General features: G+C 40.7%; 1 protein-coding gene and 1 long non-coding RNA gene across 4 annotated transcripts; one reads left to right on the top strand and one right to left on the bottom strand.

The window, feature by feature from the left end:
- The first annotated feature begins 431 nt into the window (after positions 1-431).
- Positions 432-7,541, top strand: LOC128122150 (uncharacterized). The gene is made up of 2 exons (XR_008222346.1): positions 432-1,132; positions 1,167-7,541. It is a non-coding gene; the product is annotated as an uncharacterized LOC128122150 (long non-coding RNA).
- On the bottom strand, positions 7,005-27,356 carry LOC128122149 (zinc finger protein 39-like). 3 transcript variants are annotated; one of them, XM_052757465.1, is made up of 5 exons: positions 27,232-27,356; positions 25,849-26,013; positions 20,240-20,366; positions 11,528-11,620; positions 7,005-9,548 (listed from the first exon to the last, which is right to left on the bottom strand). In XM_052757465.1, exons 1-5 carry the CDS (start codon positions 27,232-27,234, stop codon positions 7,789-7,791), a joined length of 2,148 nt encoding a protein of 715 aa, XP_052613425.1. In that variant the 5' UTR covers positions 27,235-27,356; the 3' UTR covers positions 7,005-7,788. The 3 variants fall into 3 exon arrangements, with proteins under 3 accessions (XP_052613425.1, XP_052613426.1, XP_052613427.1); XM_052757466.1 differs by lacking the exon at positions 27,232-27,356 and adding an exon at positions 26,763-27,199; XM_052757467.1 differs by lacking the exon at positions 27,232-27,356 and adding an exon at positions 24,819-24,926 and having other exon boundaries at positions 25,849-25,963.

The raw sequence follows: 27,356 nt of genomic DNA, 5'->3' as shown, positions 1-27,356 counted from the left end.
GGTGGGAGTTCCATAACAACTCTTAGAATAGTTCCTGGAGACATGGAGGAAGTCTGTCTTCTGTTATACACTGGTCTTTTCAGTCATAATTTCTGATTGATAATTTTGTCTCTCCAAATGTGGTTCCTATAATTGTTATAATACAAAACTTTCCAACCAGTGTGAATGATGTGAAGGACAATAAATAGCCAATGAGGAAACTGCTTTTTTGAAGGACTTGGGACATGAATGGAAAACATTAGGTTTCTCTTGGTAAATAAGCAACAGCCATGTACTTACCCAAAACAAGCTTTCTTACCTAAAACAAGCACAGTTCCAGGATTTGGGAGGCTGATTCAAGATTGTACATAGGGCGAAACCAACACAGGATGCATAGGGCATCAGCTCTTGAATGCCCCCCCCCCCCCCCCCCCCCCCCCCCCCCCCCGCGATTACAGAGAAGTCAGGCATCACTTCTGCATCCTCCCCTAGAAATAGCCCTTCTGTCCCTGGTGATACCTTGTTTTTAGCTCCCAGATTGTAATTGTAGACAAATCTTAAATAAATGCACAAATTTAAAAGGAAAAGTAGTTATGTATATAAGGGAATATATAGTCACATTATAAATTGACCAGAGGATAATTTACTATCCTATCTGAAATAGGACAGAAATCCTATTTCAGAATTAAAATTTTTTGAAGGGAATTTTTCCAGATGCTTGAAAAATTCATTGGAGTATAAGTTTAGGAAGTTCCTGAAAATTAGAATAAGAAGGATGCGGGCTGTTGAGATGGTTCAGGCAGGTACAAGGATGCAGGCTGTTGACATGACTCAGCAGGTACAAGGATGAGGGCTGTTGACATGGCTCAGCAGGTACAAGGATGCAGGCTGTTGAGATGACTCAGCAGGTACAAGGATGCAGGCTATTGAGATGACTCAGCAGGTACAAGGATGCGGGCTATTGAGATGACTCAGCAGGTACAAGGATGAGGGCTGTTGACATGACTCAGGAGGTACAAGGATGCGGGCTGTTGACATGGCTCAGGAGGTACAAGGATGCGGGCTGTTGACATGGCTCAGCAGGTACAAGGATGAGGGCTGTTGACATGGCTCAGCAGGTACAAGGATGCGGGTTGTTGACATGGCTCAGCAGGTACAAGGATGCGGGCTGTTGACATGGCTCAGAGGTACAAGGATGAGGGCTGTTGACATGACTCAGCAGGTAAAGGTACTTAAGGCCAAGCCTGAGGACCTGAGTCAATCCCCAGGACCCACATGGTGGAAAAAAGTAGACTCCCACTGGTTGTCCTTTGACCTCTACAGGTACCATGGTACAAGCACATATGCATACACAAAATGTGGACTAACAAGGATGAGAATGTGACTGCAGAAGCATTAATTACTAGTTATTTACAGTAGGTTTTTTGTTATGTTTTGGTTTTTTGATTGCCCTGGCTGTCCTGGAACAACCTATGTAGACCAGGCTGCCATAGGACTCAGAGTACTAGGAATACCTCCATGAGTACTAGGAATAAAGTCATGTGCCATCAGGCCTGGCTTATTAGTTTGAACATGTTGATAATGGCACCAGGCAATACATGTATGTTAATTGGACAAAATAGGAAATGGATATAAAAGTAGAGGATCGCTATTGTGGTTCTGTTATTCCTTGCAAGTCTTAAGTCATTCAGATTTTATGTGCAACAAATGTCATCTGTAAAGCACTGAAGTCTATTCTCCAAATTATTGGAATATATTAATAAACACTCTTTGTTCCTGTTCTCTGAAATTAAAATGTATTCATGATCTCAAATATTAAGGTCAGTGGGTAAGGGAGCACAGAGAGAGGAAACTCATGGGGTGGGATGGAGACATGACTCATCAGCCAAGTGCTTTCATTACATGGTGAGATCCTCATCTGATGCAGATCCCAGCAATGGTTATGGTGCCTCCCTGTAATCCTATTGCTGAGGTGGCAGAGAGGAGGATTACCGGAGATCGTTAGACAGCTATTTTTGTCTAATAGTTGAGCCCAAGGCTCAGTGAAAGATCATATCACATGTGCATTGATTACTTTTTTGTAACTATGATAAAAATAAGCTACCACAACCATAAGTGAATTACGGAAGAGTTTATTTTGACTTAGAATTGCAGCGGGATGAGTCCATCATAGCAGGGAGGTAAGGCAGCGGGAAGCTAAGACATCATGTCTCAACAAATACTAAGCAGAGAGTGAACAGGAAGTGGGATGAGGCTATGAAATCTCAAAGCCTGCCCTTAGTAACATCTTCGAGAAAAGCCATACATCCTAAACCTCCCCAAACAGTGCTACCAATTGGAGACCAAGTGTTCGAATGCCTGAACATATGGGGACATCTTAATTCAAACCTTGGCTCCCAGAGGCTCATAGCCATATCATAATGCAAAATGTGTTCAGTCTAACTCCAAAGTTCCCACTGTTTTAACACTGTTTCAAAGTCTCTTCAGAGACTGCTGGCACTTTTTAAAATTGTAACTCCTTATAAAATCAAAAAGCAAATTACACACTCACAACATAACGCTGCAGAATATATATATATATATATATATATATATATATATATACATATATATATATATACACACACACACACACACACACACACACACACACACACACACACATTACCATTCCAAAAGAGTGATGGGACCATAGTGGATGGGGCCTCAGCAGCTCTCTGAAACCACAGAGGAAGAATCTTTAACCCCCTCACTCTTGCATCCTTCATTCCTCTAAAGCCAATATACCGTGTGGATGATAATGCACAGTTCCACTGTCATCTTAGGATGGACTCTGCCCACCTTGAACCACATTAGCATCAGCTTTTGTATTCAGTTGCTTCCTAGGAACATGAAACTCTTTGTGGGATCCTGCCCTGGAGGAACCCTCCCCGTGTTCTAGTGCAGATGAGGTCTCACTAAGGGTGCTAATCTTCTTAACAATTATAGCCTGTCTTCTAGCACAAGCATTGTAGAACTGCATAAATATTATCAGTAACAACTATGCCACAATTTCAACAGTATGATGTCTTGAAATTTCCTCCACCAAAGAAATTAGACCATTACCTTTTCATTTACCCTCAAGCAAGTCCTTAGGACTTCCTCATGAGGCAGCTAGATTATCTATCAAAATATCACATGAATGGCCTCTAACCAAGTTTCTAATAGTGTTCCCCCCTTCTGAAACTTCTTGAGTCTCTACATTCTGCATAGTTCTCAGCACTACTGTATTCCAAGATCCTACTAGAATGGCCCACTAAGCTCTGCTTACAGCATCCAACAACTTTTCTAGTCCAAAATTGCAATGTCTACATCCTTCCAAAAAGCAACATGTTTAGGTGTAGCAAATCTTTCTCTGTACTGCCAGCTTTCAAATAACAACACAGAGACTTATTAATTATAAAAGTATGGCCTTAGCTTAGATTTCTCCCACTAGCTCTTATAATTTAACTCATTTATTTTAATCCACATTCTGTTGCATGGCTTAGTACTTCATCTCTCCATACTGCTGATGCTTTCTCTGTGTCTGGCTGGAGACCCTGCCTTTCTTCCTCTCTGAGTCTTCTCTGTCCCTAGAAGTCCCACCTAACCTCTTCCTGCCTAGATAGTAGCCATTTAGCTCTTTATTAAACCAATCACACTGACACATCTTCACAGTGTAAAGGAATAATCCACAACATTCAGGTCCTTCAGCAATACCCCACTCCTGGCACCAACTTACGTATTCGTTACTTTTCTGTTACTGTGATGAAATACCATGACCCAAAGTGACTCTTGGTAGAGTTTGTTTTAGTTTACAATTCCAGAGGGATAAGTGTCCATCATTTTGGGTAGGTGTGGCAGTAGGAGAAGGAAGCCTGAATGATCACAGCATCTCAACTACAAGCACAAAGCAGAGAGCAAAACAGAAGAGAAACACAACTGTGAAATCTGTTAAGCAAGCTCAATAAACTCATGGGTTCCTTAAGTTGGACTATAATGTAATATATATTTTTTTTCAGTTTGTCATTGGTTCCCTGTCTGGGTTTTGTAGATGTTTGGACATCCCCAAGAAGAGCCTCACTGAAGTGTCAGAGGAGGGTGAGTTCTCTCTTCTGCTTATGTTGGAAAAGGACCATGATGAGAGCCTGTTTGCTGCATCTAGATTGATAGGTCTCTGCTCTGGCCTGGGTACTAAGGTCTCCAGATCTGAAACCACATCTCAATTCTACCTTAAGTGTTGCCTGTCTGTTTCGCCATTTCTGAACTGGTAGCTGTTCTAGAAAATAGATTATTCTCAAAAGTGTGAAGGATCATATTGGTTTGTGCCCCCTTAATGGACACTAGCTGACTGTATGTAAGCTGCCATGTCTGACTTTCAAACCAGTTCAGTAGTCTAGACCCCGGCATGCCTCTTTGCTCAGTTCTTTTCTGCTAACTCCAGCAGTGTTGGAGTTTTTCTAGGCATGGTTCACAGGGCATCTCCCTGACTTAGTTAGAAGCAGCCATCCTACAACAGGTCCTCATCAGAACCACTTGAGCAAGTGCTCAGGTATGTAGTGGAAAGAACTGTTTGGATTCTAGAAAGATAGATGGACAACTGAGTTCCTCAGAGATTGAGAGAACTCATTAGTACCCAGGAGGACCTATCATCTCAAATACCTTCTGAATTTAGTCCAGTAAATATTAAAGATGTCAAATTATTTAGAGGAAGCCAGAGGAGGTTGAAGTTTTGGTGTTATGCTGAACAATGATTTTTGTTGTCAGAGAAAGTGTTTTCTAACTTCAAGATTGATGACACATGAAGAGGAAGGGAGGGAGGGAGAAAGAAAGAGGGAACAATCTGAGCACTGTTTCTACTTAAAAAGAAGAAAACATAGGTAACTCTTAAGTCGGTTATGTGTTACCTTAGTTCTCTAAATACTGGGTGAATTTGAATTGCTTCCTACAAACAATTCTACCTGTCTAAACTCTCTAGCAGCTTTTAAAATTTCAGTATTAAGGAAATAAAAGACAATCCTATTCATACCAGAAATATGGAGAGGCACTTAGGTCCTGTTAGGCTGTTACAGATCAAGGGTTTGCAATGAGCAACTTCAGCTATGAGAACAAAGTTGTGTGTCAGAAAAGTTTGCTCTGTATTGCCAAGGTATATTAGGAGCGTGACTGAACTTAGTCACACTTACCATGTGCTGCAGGGGTTGGGCCTGACCCAGGTGAGGTCTCCTCTTTAGAGTAGGGCAAGGGCACCCTGACAAACTAGGTTTAGGTGGGGGCTGTTTGCTGTAAATCCACAGAAAACCATGATCAGAATCAGCTTTTTGGCCATTTCACAATTGAGTTAGAGGACCAGCATCAATGCATGTGAGCTGCCAGCCACCAGGAAAGCAAATCTTGAACGAAGAGCAAGAAAATGATAGGGACACAGTAACCACTGAACTGGGCCAGTGTTGCGCTCACATCTTTCCTGGAAGTTGCATCTGGAAAACTATTCCAAATAGGCAGAGAATGTCATCCCCACAGAGATGGGACAACTAGTCATGTATGACCTGGTAGTGCTGATGGAGCATCAGGACATCATCTCTACATCAGCTCCCCTCATCTTATCAATATTAATGTTAGCAAAGCAAGATTTTATTTAATTATGGAGAGTTCAATCTCTAAGAATGCTACCGGTAGCTAGGCAATGGTGGTTCATGCCTTCAATCCTAGCACATGGGAGGCAGAGGCAGGCAGGTCTCTTGAGTTTGAGAGGCCAGCCTGGTCTACAGAGTTCCAGGAGAGTCAGGACATAGAGAAACCCTGTCCAAAAAAAGAATGTTACCAGTAGGCAGTCATCCCTCACAACACCAGCCTCCATCATGCCTTAGCAGACTGAGCAAGCCATAGAGAGCAAGCCAGTAAGCAGCATTCCTTCATGGTCTCAGTTTCAATTGCTGCCCTGACTACCTCAGTCACAGACTGTGACATGGAAGTGTAAGCCAAATAAAACCTTTCCTCTCCAAGTTGTTTTTGGGCAGTGTTTTATCACAGTACCGAAGAAGCTAATAGCTAGTCAGGACAGTTTCTTATCAGCATCTCAAAAATGCTGATCATAAGATACAAATCTCAGATATCAAGGGTTACAGATTTATAAGGAAAAACAGTTTTGCACATTATACAAAACTTTTATTCAAGGCAGTTAAGTGTAGGGCAAAATCATCTTTAGAGCTAGAGCAGAATGTATTCTGACAAACAACTTGGGCTGTTGGTGATACAGCAGTGTTCAGTATGCCTTCCAGCTCAGTGAGAATTAGGCAACCTAAAGGAATCTTCAGGAAACTGATGACTGCAGTCACTTCTGTTCAGTGGTTTTCTATTGGAAATAGAGTGTAGAAAATTGGGGAGGGGATGCAAACAAATGACAATGAATTGTTGACTACCAACTCAGCACTGACGCTGACATGACATCTGTCGTTCACAGCTCTTTAATTTAGGTGCCAGCTCTGAATGCCTTAGGGAGTTCATTTGTCCACTTCTACATGGGCAATATTCCTATTAGATCAGCTAGCAGGCTTTATATTAGCTTTATAAGCTACAAAAAATCTTGCTTAAGGAATTATTAAATAGTTTGCACATACACTAGGAGAAAGTAGGGAAAGTGCATAGTACTATTTGAGAAAATAGGTACATGTGCTAGAATAGTATTTGATGTAGAAATGTTTAGTTTATGCATGTATAGGGGGCTGAAACCAGAGCCTCACGAATGTTACCCATATACTTTACCACTTCACAAAGAAAAACAAATACAAAGCAAATACGCTTTCTATCCTTAACCTAAGTCTCACCAAAGGAATCTCCCATTAGTATAAAACACCCGCATACATGTGAATGAGGGAATCCTTTGTGCACTTCAGGCTGTTTACAAAGCATGTCTGGCCCCTATCTACTGTGTACAAGTACCAACTCCCAACCTCCAGTTACAACAACCACAAATGTTCCCAGACACAGTGTACTCTGACAGATAATAACATCACTCATATTATTTATTGGCACATGTATGCCTCCATTTGAAAGTTAGTATTAAAATTACAAAGACTGGTTTTCCTTCATTACAAACTTCTGACATTTAAGTTTTGTTCAAAGTTTCACACATTATCAACATTTAATTTATTCAAACTGTTCAACAAAACTTTTCTAATAAAGTATTCTCAATTTGCTATGGAGGTTTCCCTTGTGTACAAATTTTGAAATATTAAAGAGCATGTAAGTTCTCTCAAAAACTTCATTAAGTGAATTAGTTATGGAGATTTGCATTCTTTTCAAAACATCATGCACAAAGATTTGAGAAAGTATTCCTCAACTAAACTAAGAGTATTTGGGGATAAAAATGAGAGCCTCTCTGCTCTCTCCAATCAGTTATGCGTCTCTTAAATTGTTGACTCTCTGACAATGGATGTCAAGGCCATCTTGCAGGTCACATTCACTTCAGGCCCAGAACTCATGTAAACTCAGGGAGAAAAAAAAAAAAACTTACAGCATTTCTGTGGGCCTGGTAGAAACAATGATCATCATATATATGCACATTTTTCTGTGGGCCTGTTACATAGTCAGACAGACTACATAACAGAGACTGTGTTCCAAAGACAGCCAACTTGTGCCACACAGAAGTTTCTATAAAAATGTAATGCTTGCTAAGGTGGCCTTCTCACAAACATTGTCCTCAATCATCACATTTTTAGAGTATCTCCTGTGTGTGAGTTGTCTGATGCCTGCTGCTAGTTTCTGCTGAAAGGGCTTTCCCCATCACACTCATAGGCATTCCCTCAGGTGGATTTTCTGATGCACAGTGAGGGATGACTTGTGATAGAATGTCTTCCTACATTCTTGACATTCAAACCGTTTCTCACTTTCATGAGTTATCTGGTGCCTGTTCAGGTATGATTTCTGGTGAAAAGCCTTTTTACATATCTTACATTCATAGGGCTTCTCACCTGTGTGAGTTCTCTGATGGACAGTGAGATGTGACTTACTGTAAAATGTCTTCCTACACTCTTCACAGGAGTATGGTTTGTAACCTGTGTGGCTCCTTTGATGCACGGTGAGAGATGACTTATGAAGGAATGTCTTCCTACATTCTTCACAGGAGTATGGTCTATCGCCTGTATGATTTCTCTGATGCCTGCTGAGACTGGACTTCTGGTAGAAAGCCTTCCCACATTCTTTACATTCATAGGGCTTCTCACCAGTGTGAGTTCCCTGATGCATGCTGAGGTGTGACTTCCGGTGAAAAGTTTTTCCACATACACCACATTCATAAGGTTTCTCACCTGTGTGTGTTTTCTGATGTACAGTGAGGTTTGATTTACGATTGAATGTTTTCTGACATTCTTCACATTCATATGGTTTGTCACCTGTGTGAATTTTCTGATGGATAATGAGGTGTGACTTAGAGTAGAAAGTTTTTGCACACTCATCACATTCATATGGTTTCTCACCTGTGTGAGTTCTGTGGTGTACATTCAGGTCTGACTTACAGTAGAAAGTTTTCCTACATTTTTTACATCCATAGGGCTTCTCACCTGTGTGAGTTCGCTGATGTATGGTGAGCGATGACTTATGGTAGAAAGTTTTCTTACATTCTTTACATCCATAGGGTTTCTCACCTGTGTGAATTCTCTGATGCCTGTTGAGGTGTGACTTCCGGTAAAATGATTTCCCACACATATGGCATCCATAGGGTTTATAACCTGTTCTCTGAAATCTCCTGAGCTTTGGCTTCTCGTTAAAGCTTTTTTCAGATTGATACATTTCATACAGCTTTGTTCCTCTGGGGACTCTCTGACGTACATTTTGCTGTTTTTTCTGATGAAAAAATTTCTTACATTGTCTGCATCTGGAGGATCTGACTCCTGCATGTATTCTCTGTTTTTTGTGGTATGATTTCTTAATGAAGGTTTTCTCACAATCACTACACTTGTAATATTTCTGTACTTTGTGTGTTTTCTTATGTTTTGTGAGCTTGAACTTTGAACAGAATGTTTTCTTACAAATATTACATTCCCACGTTGGTTCCCTTACCCAAGTCATCTCTTGTGCATTAAGAGCTACCTCATCAGATGTTTTCCCAGACTCACCAACTTCACTGGAACTAGGTGCAATGTGGAACCTCTTACTTGTCCATAATGCCTTTGTATTGCAGGCTGCTTCTTGCCTACAACATTGAAAATGCTCTCGAGTACTTGGAGCGCTGTTATACAACCTATGATGCTGTGCATGTATGGGGGGCTTGCTAGTTAGGGAGCCATCAAGTTCCTTTCCAGTCTGCATGTTATCAGGCTCATTAGGGGGAAGCCCATTCTGCCATACATTAAGTGCTGCAGGTCTCATTCCTGAAGAATTTCCATTCTTTACAGTCATATTTGAAACATTCTTTGAGCTCACATTAAATATTTTTCCTAATTTAACATTCTCCTTAGTCGACGTGTTGCTGTTGGTAATTACAAGGTGCCACAAATGTCTCTCTTGATTGTCCTGACTGGTTTCAACCAGTTCATTTACTTTCTGGATATCTAAAAGAAAACACAAGTAACCAAGCTCACATACAGCAGAAAGATAAAGCATTGCCTTCTCATTCTCACTGCATTATGATTTCAAATAATATTGATATATGATGTATACAGATTTGTCCCCAGTGAATCTATCAATTAGACAATGTAAAATCACATCACTTCATTGATTTAAAATGTTTTTTTTTTTTTTTTTTTTCCGAGACAGGGTTTCTCTGTGTAGCTTTGCGCCTTTCCTGGAACTCACTTGGTAGTCCAGGCTGGCCTCGAACTCACAGAGATCCTCCTGGCTCTGCCTCCCGAGTGCTGGGATTAAAGGCGTGCGCCACCACCGCCCGGCGATTTAAAATGTTTTATTCAATTGAAACATGAGCGAGTTAAATATTCACCTATGCCGAGCTGTATATTTCAGTACACTCATTTCCACCTGCTATTTTCCTGTTCCTTTATTCTAGTTCTTAGTCATCCCACTTTCCTTTCCTAACTAACTGGTAAGGTCAGGTCCTTGTCAGTTAGCTATCTGCAGGTGGAGGTTCATGTGGTGTGTCTTTCACCTAATCAGAAATACAGTTTAGACTTAGGAAAGGATTGATACCTGTGTGTTTAGTTTTCACTTTTCTATGAGGAACCACAATAGAAACTTAGGGGGTTGGTTTATAAACACAAATGCCGTTCTTCTCACATGAAAACAGCTAACTCTATCCCTCCAGTTTCCTAATCAAAATCTATTTTATGCTTCCTAGAATCCTAAGAGGGTCAGGAAGCTCCAGCCTACCTCCAATGGATTTCATTCAGGAAACAAAGCAATGCCCATCATTCTTTGAAATGTTTTTCTGGATATTTCTGAGATTCACAGAACTGTCATTCTCCACTTAGGTTAAGGTACATACACCCATGCTTTGTAACTCTTCGCTTCTGGAAGCTTCTATTTTGTATTAAGCTGTCTTCTACATTATATATGTAGCCTTCTACATAAATCTATTGTCTTCAAATTAGTTTCATAAAGAGAGACTGTTGATGAACGACTTCTACACCCACACAGAAATCTCAGCCTTTCAACATGAAATCCTGCGGCAATTAAGTCTCTTCACATCAAAGGCCTACTTGTCCTGTCAAGTCTAGGTTTCCCCTTTCCACGCTGGGTCATTTGGTTGTGCTGAGTGTCCCCCTCACTTTCATGGATTCTGATTCTGTGGGACAGAAGACTTGATTCTAGGCTTCTTTTTCTATTTTTCCCATCAATCACCTTGGTTAATACCTGAATAACTATAATAATAAATATTTATATTAACCTACCGATTTCCAAAGGACTAAGATCATGACCACTCTCAAGTCTATATTTTATGCCCACTTATATATTAGGTATACCAAATTTGGAAAAAAGTAATATCAAGATTAAACTAAATGAATAATAATTTCCTTAAAATTCCCTTCCCTTTAGACTTTTCCTGAAATAAAACAGTATATACTTTTATTTCTTGTTTTGTGATAAAACATTCTTTGTGACTTTTATCTTACAACCAAATATTTTGTGTGTTTAATATTTTCAACAAAATGTAAGCTCTTTATGTGCAGATGCATGTTTTATTATTACTTACATGTCTAATTTTAAAAGTGCAATGTTTAGGAGATAACCAAATACCATGTGATAAAAGAACTAATGGAGTAAAAAATGCCTGGGGTAGAAATCACAAATAATTGAGAATTTAGAGAAAGTAGCGAACCAACTAACCAAAATTATCTATGAAGCTCCATATAGTTACAGAAATTTGTGAACTCAAGAAAATATGTAGCATAATAAAAAAAGAGTAAAGGTTCATGTGAGACTTCTCCTTGGAGAATGTACACAGGAAACATCTGATGTATGATACCAGCTGACCCCAAGACTAGGACCAGAGCCATCAGTGAAAGCAGCTCAACATAGCCAACGTCTACTAGATTCTAGTCATTCTTGTCTGTTTGTCCAGGGTGCATTCACTGACCTGGCCGACTCTGCTCTGGGACTTCTTCTACTCTCCACGGCCCAATTCCTTGCTCCAACTTAAAGATCACCTCAGGTTTGGTAATGCAGTGACCTGTTAATGGGAAATAACATAAGATTCTATCAAATGCTAAGTCAAGAACACGCAGAAAGATAGCACCTTTGGGAACTGAGTGATTGCTAGACAAATCTGAACCCTTTGTGAGTGTCCACTCGTGTCCTTCATGGTCTGCAATCTTGCCTTTATTAAGTAAAGTTAAATGGCCTGAGAAAGAAAGCAAAGCTGTGGTTAGTGCAGATCTGTGATCTCAGATGCCTAGGAGGCTAAAACAGAAGGAATACTAGTTGAAAGTCTGTCTAAGCAACTTAATAAGAGCCTGTCTCAAAATAAAAAATAAACAGAGTGTTGGGAATACAGCTCAGTGCCAGAACACTTGCCCAGTATGTATATGAATCCCTAAATTAATCCCCAGCACTAAGGATAAATAAATAGGAAAAGGAAATCTAAGAATGAGTTTTAAAATACTTAAAAAGACACAATACAATTAAATTTTAAAAAAGGAAGGGAGGAAGGAAGGAAGGAAGGGAGGGAGGGAGGAAGAAAGAAAGAAAGAAAGAAAGAAAGAAAGAAAGAAAGAAAGAAAGAAAGAAAGGAAGGAAGGAAGGAAGGAAAGAAGGAAGGAAAGAAAGAAAGAAAGAAAGAAAGGAAGAAAAGGAAAGAAAACAAGTAAGCAGACTCAGATATGTAGGAGACAAGGGTGACTAGAATCTGAAGTGATCTGGCTGTCAAGATGGGTTAGCAGGTAAAGGCACCTGGCACCAAGCCTCCCATGTGAGTTCCATCTCTAGGACCCGTACAGAGGAAAAGGAGCACCAAGTCTGCCAAGTTGTCCTCTGAACTCTAGAAGCATGGCGTGACATGTGTGTGTGCTTCAAAAATTTTAAGCAATCTGAATTTTGGAGCTAAAGCTTAACAAAAACTTGAGGAAAACCAAAAGGTGGGTGCCTCCACAGCAGAACTGATTAAAGTTTAGAATATTGTGGTCAGACTTTGTTTTTGTTTTGTTTTGTTTTGTTTTGTTTTTGAGACAGGATCTTACTATGTAGCTCTGAATGTCTTGGTCCTCTGGAAGAGCAGCCAGTGCTCGTAACTACTGAGCCATCTCTCTAGTCCCCAATATTTTTTTCTTAATGAAGAACACCTTCAACACTTTTGGTTTAAGTATTTGTCTGACTGGTGTTCAAAAAAGAATAGAGAATGGATATAAAAAACAAAACATTCAGCCAGGCATGGTAGACTACACCTGTAAATCAGCATTCTGGAGGCTCAAACAAGAAAATCAGGGAGTTAGAGGCCAGCCTAGACTATGTAACAAATTCTAGGTAAGCATGAGCTACATGGTGAAACCTTGTTTCAAAAAAACCAACAATGGGAGGCAGAGGGGATCCCAGGAGTTTGCCAACCAGCCAGCCTAGCCTAAAAGTGAAGGGCCCTGTCTCAAGATATCCAGGTTGGGTTTTTTTGTTTTTGTTAACTTGACAAAGGCTAGTTATCTGGGAATAGGAACCCCAATTGAAAGAATGCCTCCAAGGAATGCTTGTGGAGAAATTTCTTGATTAGTGATTGATGTGGGAGGCCCCAGCCCATTGTGGGCTGTGCCAAACTTGGGCAAGTGGTCCTGGGATGTATAAGAAAGCAGACTGAACAAGCCATGATTGAGCAAGTCAGTAGCAGCATTCCTCTATGGTCTCTGCTTCAGTTCCTGTCTTGGCTTCCCCTGGTGATGGCCATATAAAGCCTTTTATCCTCCAGTTGTTTAAGATACAAAGGAATAAGGAGAGAAAGAGAGGAATACACCTAACATCTTCCTATCCTCTAGCCTCCAAATGTTTATGCATGTGTGTGTGTGAACTTGTACAAATTCATGCACACAAGCACATATTCCACACACATATACACACCAAGTTTTTTTAATCCAAATAAATTATTTAAAAATGAAATAAATGATTTAAAAAATCCAAATTCAAGAGAAATATATAACCATCTAGATGCAACAGATTTGCCCAAAAAAGGTCCTGAGTTGTATTGTATATAATCAGACTGTCAAAAGCAAAACATGCATTAGAGGAACACCAGAGACCAAGAGGAATCCCCCAGGTGAGGACAAAAGATTGACTCAAAGTTAAACCAAAACCAAAACCATTGCCAGACCAGAATACTGTATCTAGAGAGGTTAACTTTCAAAAACTGAGAATTGGACTTTCTAAAAGAAACAAAAACTAAAAGAATCCATCACCACTAGATCAGACTGTGGTAATTAATCTTGTCAACTTAATAGGGTCTGGAATCAATAAGGGACAAGCCTCTGCACAGGTCTGTGTGGGTTCTCCCAGGAAGGATTAACTGAGGCGAGAAGCCCCTCCCCCAGTCCACAGCACCTTCTATCTGTGACCCAGATCCAGTGGGGTCTGAGGGAAAGCAGTGCTGTTTGCTGCCTTCCTGTACTTCTTGCTGGTGAGTGCATGCATCTCTGCAGCTAGTGTCGTTCTTTCCTGACAGCAGACTCTAGTTTCTCCAATTTCCAAAACGGATTGAAGCAGCAACTCCCAGGATTCTTTCAGGCTTTAAACTCTAGACTGAGACTGCTGAGGTATTTGACTTTGTGGACTAAGAAGCTACTGGGTTCTCAGGCTCTCCAGTATGTAGATAGCCATTGTTTGACTACTTTTCCCTATCAGCTGTAAGATATTCTAATAAATCTTCTTTAATACACACAAGCGCGCGCGCACGCACATACACACACACACACACACACATACACACACACACTGATGTTCTGTTCCTCTAGAGCAGTGGTTCTCAACCTTCCTAATGCTGTGACCCTTTAAATACAGTTCCTCACATTGTGGTGACGCCCCCCCAACCATAAAATTATTTTCATTACTACTTTATAACTGTAATTTTGGGGTTTTTTTGGGGGGGTTGGTTTTTCAAGACAGGGTTTCTCTGTGTAAGTCATGGCTGTCCTATAACTCACTCTGTAGACCAGGCTGGCCTCAAAGTCACAGAGATCTGCCTGCCTCTGCCTCTTGAGTGCTGGGATTAAAGGCATGCCCTACCACGCCCAGCACGTCTAACTGTAAATTTTGCTACTGTTATGACTTGTAATATAAATCCCTGTGTTTTCCGATGGTCTGAGGTGACCCTTGTGAAAGGGTCATTCAAACCCCAAGGGAGTCAAGACCCACATGTTGAGAACCACTGCTCTGGAGAACCTTGCCTAATACACAGCCCTACAGGAAATGCTTAAGAGATGTTATACAATAAGTGAAAGGATAACAACCACCATTACTAACGCACATGAAAATATAAAATTAAACAATACAGCAGATACACAAAAGGAAAAGATGAAAGTGTATCAATACAAGAAAACCATTAAACATAAAAAATTAACACAGGAAAAAATACAGAAATAGCCACCAAAAATGTCAGAAATACATCTTTACTTATCAAAATTATATCCTTGAGCATAAACAACATATTTCTCAATAAAAAATATAAACTGTTTGAATAGATGAAAATACTGTTATTTTCTCAATGACTGAAGAGAAAACCATTCACTAGGAAAGACATGTGGACTGAATAGGAAGGGGTGGATGTAACATGAAGATGGGAACCCAGAGCATCCAGAATTCAAACAAACTGAATCAAAATCTGTATTAAAAAAAAAAAAACAGACACTTCCAGAATATTCCCCACTGCTGAGGTGTGCCATTCATCTCATCTCACAGCTCACATTACTTCTCAGGACAGGACAAATATTAAGAAATGAAGTAAGCCTCAACAAATTTAAAAAACAAACAAGCAAAAACCCTGGGTTCATAGTTACTGTCCTCTCTAATCACAATGAGATAAAAGTAGAAGCTAAAGTAAAAAGAGTATTATTAACTATAGTGTTTGGAAATTAAACATCCTACTGGATGACTAGTGAGGATGAAAGAAAGCAAAATGCAAATTTGAGAATTTATTGGAACAAATGACTGCTACAACTGCATCTAAAGCAATACTGCAAGAGATACTATGTGTACCTGCATCAAAAGTCAAATCAAGGCCAGGTGGTGGTGGCGCATGCCTTTAATCCCAGCACTCGGGAGGCAGAGGCAGGTGGATCTCTGTGAGTTCAAGGCCAGCCTGGCCTCCAAAGTGAGTTCCAGGAAAGGCACAAAGCTACACAGAGAAACGCTGTCTTGAAAAACCAAAAAAAAAAAAAGTCAAATCAAAAGAAAAAAACTAACTTTTGAACAATTTTTAATTGAAATTTAAAAAAAGACATCACAAGTGATACCATAGAAATCCAAAGTATCAGCTGGGTGGTGGTGGCACACACCTTTAATCTCAGCACTCAGGAGGCAGAAGCAGGTGGATCTTCAAGGCCAGCCTGGTCTACAGAGCAAATTCCAGGACAGTCAGAGCTAAACAGAGAAACTCTGTCTTGAAAAAACCAAAAAAAAAAAAAAAAAAAGAAAGAAAAAAAAAGAAAAGAAAAAGAAATCCAAAGTATCCTTATCGAATACAATGAACATGATCAAATTGAAAAAAATCTAAAGAAATATGTAATTCACTGTACATACACAAGCTACCCAAACTCAACCATGAGAATACAATCTGACAGGATATTAATACATTTGAATCAGTGATAAGAAGTCTGTCAACAAAACCCACAGCATCACTGGAGAATGTTTTCAAATGGATCATCTTCCCCAGCCCTATCCAGTAGTCTCTTTAATGAAATTGTTGAGATGTAAAGACAGTAATACTACTCAAAAGTTACTAAAGCACAGTCATAAAGGATTATGCTGCGGGCCGCAGGAATATATCATAACTCAGCTGGTTATGGCAAAGTCACTACCTGGAGGAATCAGGGAATTCCTCCAGAGGAAGCCAAATCCCAAGGAGTTTTTGGTGTTACTTGGCTTGTTATATATCAGCTGTCTTCTGTTATGAAAATCATGTGTGCCTTCATAGTTTTCCCAATTGACTTTTCCCTAAGAACGGCTAACAATGTGGACTGATCACTCTCTAGACATACACATTCCAGGCATTTAGAGAACAGCCTCAGGAAAGGCTTTCTCTGGAATCAGATATCTCCCCTAGTCACTTTCAAGGACTAAAGGAGACACCACCCAGGTGGTTGCCCAACTTCCGAGGACTAACAGTGATAACCACCCACAGGCGAGTCTCCTGACTTAAGGTAAATTCCACAAGGAGACACCGCCCAGGTGGTCGCCCAATTTCCGAGGACTAACAGTGATAACAGCCCACATACAAGTCTCCTGACTTAAGGTAAATTCCACAAGGAGACACCGCCTAGGTGAGGTGGACGTTAAGTAATAGCTTTACACAATTTAGCTCGGACCCTCCTTTGATATACCGGGACTTCCAGGGCAGAGGGTCGGAGAAGAGAAAAGAGAATGGAAGAACTAGACGGGTAAGAACTTGAGAGGAACAAACTGAGATGGGGAAGAACTAGATTGAAGGGCTAGAAGAGAGTACTAGAGGAATGAGATGGAAGATGAGGATGAGCCAGATGGGGAACGACAAGATGAGGAAGAACGAGATGAGGAGAGAGAAAGAGATGGGAGAAAAGATGATATGGGAAGGAACAAGATGGATGAGAACCTAGAAGGGGCAGAACAAGATGAAGGAATTAAGATAGAACCCAGAGGGGACCTTGGACAAGTGTAGAGAGAAATCAGGCAAGAAAAGACCTAAATATGAGAGCAGAATATAAGCTTGTAACTGACACAGAATAATAAAGTATATGGACTAAGGAGTTTCGTGTACATAGATTCATTTCTTCTCATCAAAGATTAATTATCAGCTGGTTGTAGATTCTTCCCGGACCCTGGGAGGGGACTATCGAGGGGCTGGACCCCCATAGTCCCCGATAGGATTATTACAATAAAAATTATAAGCTTCCTGTTGAAGCCCCCACTGAAGGGCAGCAACCATGGCTCCAGGGTAGCCCATGATTGTTGGCCTCATCCCAGGCCACAAAGTAAGAAAGAATGTAAAAAAGCTGAGACGTGGCTGACAGTGCTGATGTCTCACTAAACATACCAAAATTTTAAGGGAATGTGCAATTTTCTGCCCTATGAGTGGTAGGCCATCAGATCTGCACAGTGCCTCCAAGGACACACAAGTTCATCAAGAAGTGGGTGAGGATGCACATCTGTGCCAAGAGGAAGTTGGAGGAGCTAGCCAACATGCTGGCATCAAGGAGGACTAGATCTCTTTTACCTTTCCCCTTCCTTAATAAACCTTTATCACACAACACACACACACACACACACACACACACACACACACACACACACACACACACACACACGGTATCACATACACAAACCATATCATATACACACACACACACACACACACACACACACACACACACACACGGTATCACATACACAAACCATATCTCTCTCACACACACATACACACACACACACACACCCCATATATACGTAGTGTGCATGTATGTGAAACACTGATGAAAGAAAATGAGGATCCCAAAATGAAGATCTCATTGTCATAAATGAATTCAATATTGATAAAATGTCCACCTACTCAAATCAACAGCATTTTCACAGAACTAGAAAAAAGTCAGTCCTAATCTTTACAGAGAAACACAAAAGACCCCAGACAGTCAAAGCATTCTTGGGAAAAAAAAAAAGAACAAATCTGCTCACTATATATGTAATCAACAGCACAGTACCTGCATAGAAGCAGACAAACAGGCTAACGGAACAACAGAGAAACAAGTCCATACATTACAGCCAATGGTTTTCACCAGAGGCAGCAGGAACATTTAGAAAGGAGGTTCCCTTCAATAATTAGTTAAAAAAAAACAACAACTATACACTCCTGCATACAGAAAGATATTAGACCCCCTATATCTTACCATATTCAGAAATCAAATTAAAATATATCAAAGACTGCCGGGCGGTGGTGGCGCATGCCTTTAATCCCAGCACTCGGGAGGCAGAGCCAGGTGGATCGCTGTGAGTTCGAGGCCAGCCTGGGCTACCAAGTGAGTTCCAGGAAAGGCGCAAAGCTACACAGAGAAACCCTGTCTCGAAAAACCAAAAAAAAAAAAAATATATATATATATATATATATATATATATATATGTCAAAGACATAAACACAAGATCTGAAACTACTGAAATAAAATACAGGGAAGCTGAATATTGATTCAAAGATTTTATTTCCTTTTTGAGATTGGCCTCCCTACATTGCCAGGCTGGTCTGGAAGTCCTGAGCCCAAGTAATGCTTCCTCCTCAATTTCAAGGGTGTGGGAAACACAGACATGCACAATCACACTCAGCACAAAGATTATGACATGACCTCAAACCACAGCCATCAACAGCAAAAACTGACAACTGGGATTTCATAAATAAAAAAACCTCTATAAAGAAAGGCAAATGACAAGAGTGAAGTATTAACATATACACTGAAAGAAAATGTCCAACTACACAAGAGGCTAATTTCTGGAATATACAAGGAATTTAACAGCAGAAAATAATTTAACTAAAAATTGAACAAGTGAGCCGGGCGGTGGTGGCGCACGCCTTTAATCCCAGCACTCGGGAGGCAGAGCCAGGCGGATCTCTGTGAGTTCGAGGCCAGCCTGGGCTACCAAGTGAGTTCCAGGAAAAGGCGCAAAGCTACACAAGAGAAACCCTGTCTCAAAAAACCAAAAAAAAAAAAAAATTGAACAAGTGACTTGAATAGGTGTTTTCCCAAAGGCATATAAATAACTCACAAACTCATCAATAAATGGTCAATAGTTGTAAATATCAGAAAAATGCTAATCAAAACCACAGTGAAATATCATAACACTTGCAGTTCAAATATTATCAAAACCACAAACAACAGGACACAGAGAAAGATACATTACCCTACACTGTTGCTGGGAATATGAAATTGTTACTATGAAAAACAGTATGAAAGTTCCTCAAAAAAAAAGAAACTAGAAATAGAACTACTTTTATGGTGCAGCTACTACTGAATATATTAAAAGAAAATGAAATCAGTATTTTGAAAGATCATGAGTTCAAGGTAACCTTGGGCTACATGAAATCTTGTCTTTTAAAAAAAAGGTATCTATGCATAAGGGAATATTAATCACAAAGAATTCAAAAATTATCTCAGGTTGGAACTGATGGATGTTTTCACTAAGTAAGTCAGGCATAAAAAGATAAACATTGCATATCCTTGTTTATATGTGGAAGACAAAGTTGCACTCAAAGAAACAGAGGCAAGAATGGTTATAATAGCCTAGAAGAGTTATAATAGCCTAGAAGAGTATGCGAGGGAGGGACTGAGCAAAGATGGTTAATGCATGCAGGGGTACAAGTGGATAGCCAGTATAACTTTCAATTTTCTATAGCACAGAAGCATGACCATGGTTGAAAATGATTAAATGTTTCAAAATAGCTAACAGAGGTTTAAATGTTCCCATTATAAAGATGTGATATGTCTGCATAGACCTGCCAATTTCTGTAGGTAGGTTTATTTATACATACGTGTGTGTGTGTGTGTGTGTGTGTGTGTGTGTGTGTGTGTGTGTGTGTGTAAACAAATTTCAACTGTTCTTACTAACAAAGGAAGTGCTTCTAATACTACCGGGGACTTTCACTCACCCAAGGACTCCAGGCTGCTGTAGGTCTCCAGCATCACATCCCTGTAGAGCTTCCTCTGAGCATCATCCAGGTCCTGCCACTCCTCCCAGGTGAAATCCACAGAGACATCCTCAAATGACACCAACCCCTGCAATGAAACAACATTCCTCAACTCAAGCTTTTGGGGCTATCAAAAGCTAGGAATGTGGGAGTTTGCTCTTTGTGAGTGTCTCTCATGCAGGCTGCATATTGGTTTATATTCTCTATCATGGGATGGAAAAATCACTAATATTTTATGCTTCTGTACTAATTTAGTAACACAAAAGACTACTACTACAGAATTTTCCTTTCCTAACAAAAATGGATGGATTATGTGCAGTAAAACATGCACAAGACCCTGGATTCAATTCGCAGTAACACACACATATACAAACTCTCCCTCTATCTTAAAAGGAAGAAAGAAAGAAAAAGAAAAGAAACCTTGTCCACAAGTGGCCTGGTAATCTAGTCTGAATGAGGACACAGGCACATCTCATCCTTGAAATAATGTTGAATAAAGACACATGTCAGTGCAGAACAGGGGGATGAGGACTACTACGCATCCTTGAAGTTATGCTTTACTGACGGCAGGCTTAGCTCTTCGACCCAATGAGTTCTCATGAGTAACAAGCCACAGAAGTCAAGTTGTAAAAGCACAAAACCATGGGCGGTTAATGGACCTATACGTAGACCCACATGTATGTGACTGTTCCTGGGCAATGGTGAGTTATAGTTATATGTTCAGGTGACTGACAACCCAGTGGTTCTACATTTAAAAATGGTCTGATTCCAACAACTCGAGTACATTTACAGTAATCTTTATATTTGCCTCTTAAATCTAAGATCTGCATTTTGAAAGCCATCTCAGGAAAGGAGGTCAGAGAAGAATGCAAATGAAGAATAATGAGAGAAGGAACCAGGTGACACATGATTACCTGCACTGGGTATACAGCCTTTGAATACAGAATAGAAACCACCCTTAGCTAAGTAGCAATAGGCCAGGTGGGGCTACATGAGATCCTGTCTCAAAAACCAAAAAGAAAATATAAGAATGCAGCTGTGGGAGCCCACAGAGGCTTCCTAGTGAGAACTTACTCAGGGTCCAAGAATCTGAGCTTGCTTTACCCAGCAGGGCTGCATAAGGAGATAATTTGACCACGGGCATGCTTACCAGGTGTTTGGAAGGGTTTGCACTTGGCTGTACGGTGTGCTTTGATCTTGCAAGGGGGAGGTCTTTTGTCTCTCTCCTTGGCATATTATAAAAAGCCCTCTTGAATAAACTTCAAGGCTGTTGGGTATTGATCCAGGCCCTCCTGAAGCTATCCTGTGTTTCTGTCTTTCTTCTTGTCTCCATCTTTCACTCTGTCTGATATTTCCTAATTCCTCTCTCTTCCACCTAAACCCTTCAAAAGTTGGGAGCGGGCTCCCACATACAGCCAAGTGTGGCGGTGCACAGATCTCTGTTAAGTACAAGGCCAGCTAGGGCTGCATAATGAGACCCCATGTCAAACAAGCAAACAAATGAACAAGCACATATACAAAGAGAGAATAGAAAACACATCCTAGAAAAATGAAAAAGCAAAAAATTCCAGGACTAAAATTTGGTAATTGTCTGTTGTGCTTAGAGTAAAAAGAGATATATACTTTCAGGATGTATACATGATAAGTAGAAAATAATTTTGTAAAAATTAAGGGTAAGTTGTGGTGATAGATTGTGTACCCTAATAAACTTGCCTGAGGATAAGAGAAGCAGAACAGCCAGGCACTGGTTCTTACCTCTATGAAATCCTCAGCCTAAAGAGAGTGAGTTCCTGTTTCCTCACACCTTATATACCTTTCTCTGCCCAGACATCACTTCCTGGGATTAAAGGCATGTGTGCTTCCCAGTACTGAGATTAAAGGTGTGTGTCACCACTACCTGGCTCTGTTTCCAACGTGGCCTTGAACTCACAGAGATCCAAAAGGATCTCTGGCTCCCGAGTGATAGGATTAAGGGTGTGCCCCACCACTGCCTGACCTCTATGTCTAATCTAGTGGCTGGCTCTATCCTCTGATCCTCAGGCAAGTTTATTAGGGTACACAATATATTACCAAAGGAAGTACAATGAATATGATAGGTAATAGATTGATCTTAAAATGTACTATTGAGTTGGATAGTTTGTTTTTGAGACAGTGTCTTATGCAGTCCAGGCTAGACTCAAACTCTGAGTAGCTGAGGCTGGCCTTGGACTCTTGATCCTCTTGCCTCCAGGGTACTAGAATTACAAGCATGTGAACCACCATGCCCAACTAAACATACTATGTTTCTGTGATTAGACATGTGAGAACATTCAACTGGCTACTGGATATAGGACCTGTGACCCCATAAGGAGTGGCACTATTAGGAGATGTGCCTTTGTTGGAGGAAGTATTTCACTATGGGGGTTGAGCTTTGAGATCTCTTATGCTTAAGCTATGCTCAGTGTGATAAACAGTTCACTTCCTGTTGCCTGTGGATCAGGATGTAGAACTCTCAGTTCTTTCTCCAGCACCATGTCTGCCTGCACACCACCATGTCCCCCCATGATGATAATGGACTCTGCAACTGTAAGCTGGCCCTAATTAAATATTTTCCTTTATAAGAGTAGTTGTGGTCATGGTGTCTCTACAGCAATGGAAACCCTATTAAGACAGGACCTAGCAATCAAAGGACAGTTTTAGCAGGAAAACTAAGATTTCACTAACAGCATAACCTCAGTCATACAAAGACAAAAGAGTAAGTGAAATGGCCTCAGGAGAACCCAAGAGATTGTCAAAATAAAAGTACAGAATCCGCAGAAACATTAACATTCAGTGACTAAGGAAGAGAATCAGACCACAGGAACTGAGAAATACTCTTAAATACTTATCTAGAAATAAAGAAAAGCTCAATATTAAAAAATACATTAATGTATTTCACTGTATCCACAGTTCCACTGGTGGGAGTGTGTGATCTTGTGATCATCCTCAAAGACACGGAAAAGGCATTTTTTTATTATTTATTTTATTTTATGTGGATGGGTGTTTTGCCTGCATGTATATATGTGTACCTCATGCATGCAGTGCCCACAGATGCCAGAAGGCCTTGCATACCCTAGAACTGGTTGTGAGCTGCCATGTGGATGCTGGGTATTGAACCCAGGTCTTCTGGAAGAGTACTCTGTGTTCTTAAACACTGAGCCATTTTTTTTTTAAACAAGAGCCCTTTGTAAAGATTCTCGGCCAAAAAAAATTCAGGACAGTCTTTCTTCTCATGATAAAATTTATGTCTCTTAACAAAAAATGCAGGTTGACAGCCGAGAAAAAAGACAGAATGATAAGGATGCCCCATCTTTCCAGGCAAGGTTTGGTAGGCCTGTAATCCCAGCACTTGAGGGGTAGAGGCAGGAGGATCCAAGTTTGAGGCCAGTCTGGTCTACATAGCAAGACCCTATCTACAAAACTCAAACATAAACATAAAGACCCACCTCATGAGCACCAGCACTGTATAAGACATGCCAACCAAGTTAAATGAAAAGGGAAAAATGCGGATTATGATTTCCATATCATTAGAAGTAAAAACACCTGATAATCTCCTGTAAAGTATTTCAAATAGAGAACTCAATAAATTAAAACTATAAAAAATTAAATTCTACATGTGGGACTACTTATACAACAAAAGCACTGAAATAAAACCCTGGCCGGACTAACAACAAAGTATGCAAATATATGAAGGAAGAAAAGGGTGGGGGATTAAAAAAAAAAGCAAATAAAGAGAGTAGCATATTTATGGAGTAGAATTTTATATCATAAAGTCACTGACTCTCTGTAGGTCAATAATCTAATTTAACAGCAGTCCAATGGAAGCATATAATTCATAGATGTGGACAAAGGAATTTCAGTTTTTATGGGGAACTGAAGAAGCAAAAATAGGATGTGATTAGTTACAGTTGCTTTCTCCAATCCAAATCCCTCCCTGCGTTAGCTGCTTTGGGCTTCCATAACATGCTGCATTTTCTCAGTTCTGCAGGATCAAGATACCAGCTGACTCAGTTTCTGCTGAGGCCTTCCCAGGCTTATAAAGGCAATTTCCTTGATGTGTACTCACACAGTGCAGTGAGAAAGAACTCTCTCTCTCCTCTTTTAAAGGCCCTTAGTCCTATAAGATTAGGGATAGTACTTTTTCAACTGCAGCTAACTCCAAAGTGCCCTAACCCCAGATATAGTGACATTTGGTTTTAGTGGTCAGCCTCACCATATAAATTCATTTACAGCATTTGTCATTCCTAACTCTGATGAAAAATCAAATGCCTACTTGTAGTCAATCCAATAATCAGGTTTATAATCCCCCACTTAGCTTGGCTAACCAAACAGTATTGTCCATGTAGACCAGAGGACAACCTCAGATATAGTTCCTCAGAGCCATCTTCCTTAGAGAATTCGTATCCTCCTTCCTTAGAGCCCTGGATCCCAGATCCCCCCTTTAAATACCCATTGGTATAGTATGTATATGGGGTCCTTTAAATAAAGACAATGGGCAGGGTAGGGTGAGAGGAAGCAGTACCTGGTGTTCCACTTTTGGGATGCCCCTCTCTGTGGACTTCATTCTTCTGTCCATAACAATGGAGACAGTAACACACATTTGAGTGTGTAGGCCTCATCCTGAGCAAATCTGTAATGACGTAAAGGACAGAAACGCAATCCCTACCTCCTTCTATGAAAGTACAGACCCCAGAGCCAAGGGAAGAGGTGAAAAGGTGATAACCAATGACCCCAAAACAAACCATATAATCTAGTTTTCAGTGATCAAGATTTCACATCTTTCAAGAAAGTTATTTTGAGTATTTTGCTTTTAGTATCCTTTACTGGAATTGCTCAACTTCATTTTTGGACTCTCCCTTGTGTAGAGAAACACAGTTGATTTTATTTTTGACCTTTGTTACTTTACTCAATTTTTATGTCATATTTTTAATGAACACAGTGTCACCTCATCTCCAAACGCATATGATTATGACCCTCCTCTTTGAATTTACATGACTCTTAGTCATTACTGCTGCCATGGGTCCTGGACAGCACCTCTAGGACAGTAATAATAGCAGTAGTGAGAATGGGTATGTCTTATTTCTCTTCTCAGGAAATAAAAATACTGGTTTTATTAAGTATGACATTAATTCCAAGGAAAATGTAACCTTATGTTCCTACACTGTTCTCCAGTTTGTTTTCGGCATTTACTGAAATGGTCATGGGAATTTTTAAAAATTTATTTAATTTAGTGTATGTGCATACTAGTGCCACAGAGCACACATGGAGGTCTAAGGACAACATGTGGAATTTGGTTCTTTCCTTTCACCTTGTGGGTCCTGGAGATCCAACTTAGGTTGTCAGAGTTGAGCACCTTTACCCACTGATCCGTCTTGATGGTGTTCTTGTGGATTTTCGATTGTCAATTGCCATGGCATATTACATTAAATCATGTTTGACAAAAGATTTTATATATATAAGTATATATAATCTCATACTACTGTTTCTAGATAAGGTAAGGGAGTAAAGACAATAACACGCACATATATTACCTTCCATAGTTTCTTACTTACCTTCACTGGTGCCTTGTGTTTTCTTGCTCTACACCGCTGGGACCATCTCCTGTGGCTGTAAGTGACAGGCCTCTTCTTGTAGCTTCTCTTCTGCTTTCCAGTGTCAAGAGTTTGACTGGGGAGTTGACTCATGGAGTTCTCCACACGGTCCTGCTGCAAGTTCCTCTATAAAACCATACAGTGTTGAAGATGTGAGTGACTTAAGAGCCACATTTACAGTGCAAAGACACATGAACGAAAGCAAAATTCAACAGAATGACCCTCGGTCTCCGAGGATGAGTCACACTGGGATTTGTCTTGTGAGCTTGGCAAATGCAGCGCCCTGAGTACAATTTAAACCTTTTGTAAAATTGTCATAAAAGCAAATGCTAAAAATGCCTCAAAATAATTGCAAAACACACCACGTATTGACACAAGTTTTGCTATAGTTATTTATAAAAAGCTTTTTAAGTTTCTCCCCTACATGTAACATGGTCTTAAGAAAACACTTCCAATAATATCAACTTAAAACTTACAAGTCCTGTGGGAAATCATGTAAATTACAGCTACAGAACCTAGTCAAAGATGCAGGAATTCTGATTTGTTCTAACTGTTCTATTTGAGACTTTACAAAGTGAGGGGAAATGGGGATTTTAAATGGGATTTGAAAAGTTTCTAACCATTGTAAAGAAGTCCACAGATTTCTTTGATGCCCAGGGCCACACTTGAGACCAACTTCCTACAACGCTGTCCCAATGCCTACTTCTCAGCACCACCCAATAATACATATCATACTGCGGATTCATCAAGGGATTAATCTATTCACGAGGCCATTGGAATGTCACCCCGGGAAAGCCCTCACACAGCCCGAGGTGTGTTTTATTCATGTAGTCGGTCCAATCAAGCTGACAATCAGGATTGTCAGGCACACATACTTCACGAAGATATGAAGATGGAATAAGATGTACATAGATCCATCGGGCTGGTGCACTGGGAGCAGAAACGAAACTACAGCGAAGGACCCGAATCCGGTGGGGAAGAGACGCTGCACGTCCCTGCTCACGACACTGTCCACACAAGCCAACACAATAAAAACCTTCCTGATGAGGGGGAAGGACAGGGGATGCCCCAGCCCAGGCTCAGCCCACACCTCGGGCTGCTCTAGCGCCCAGGGCTGTCACTGCTAGACAATGGGACGCCAGACACAGCAGCTGTGGCACCGGGGTCAGCACCAAGAGGAGAAGGGTGCGGCTGATGACAAGTCTCCCTGCAGCGTCAGGGACGGGGGAGGCTCGGCCACGTCAGGACCGGGGGGCGGCAGGGGCGCAGCTCAGCCCCGCACAGGCCTCCGGGAGCCACACCGTCTGCGTCCAGCCGGGGCCGGTTCCCGCGGGCAGCACTCACCATGGCGCCCCCGTCCGCCTCCCTCAGCTGACAGGCCCGAGGCGCCCGGACTGCCCAGCTCAGCTAACGGATCAAGCGCTAAGATGGCGCGAGACAAAGGCCCGCGAACCAGCGGACCCCCCCGA

Source organism: Peromyscus californicus, unplaced genomic scaffold (assembly GCF_007827085.1).
Source record: "Peromyscus californicus insignis strain IS unplaced genomic scaffold, ASM782708v3 Scaffold_3__1_contigs__length_106647218, whole genome shotgun sequence".
In the NCBI taxonomy this organism is placed as follows: domain Eukaryota; kingdom Metazoa; phylum Chordata; class Mammalia; order Rodentia; family Cricetidae; genus Peromyscus; species Peromyscus californicus.
This window is presented reverse-complemented; position numbering and strand designations above follow the sequence as displayed.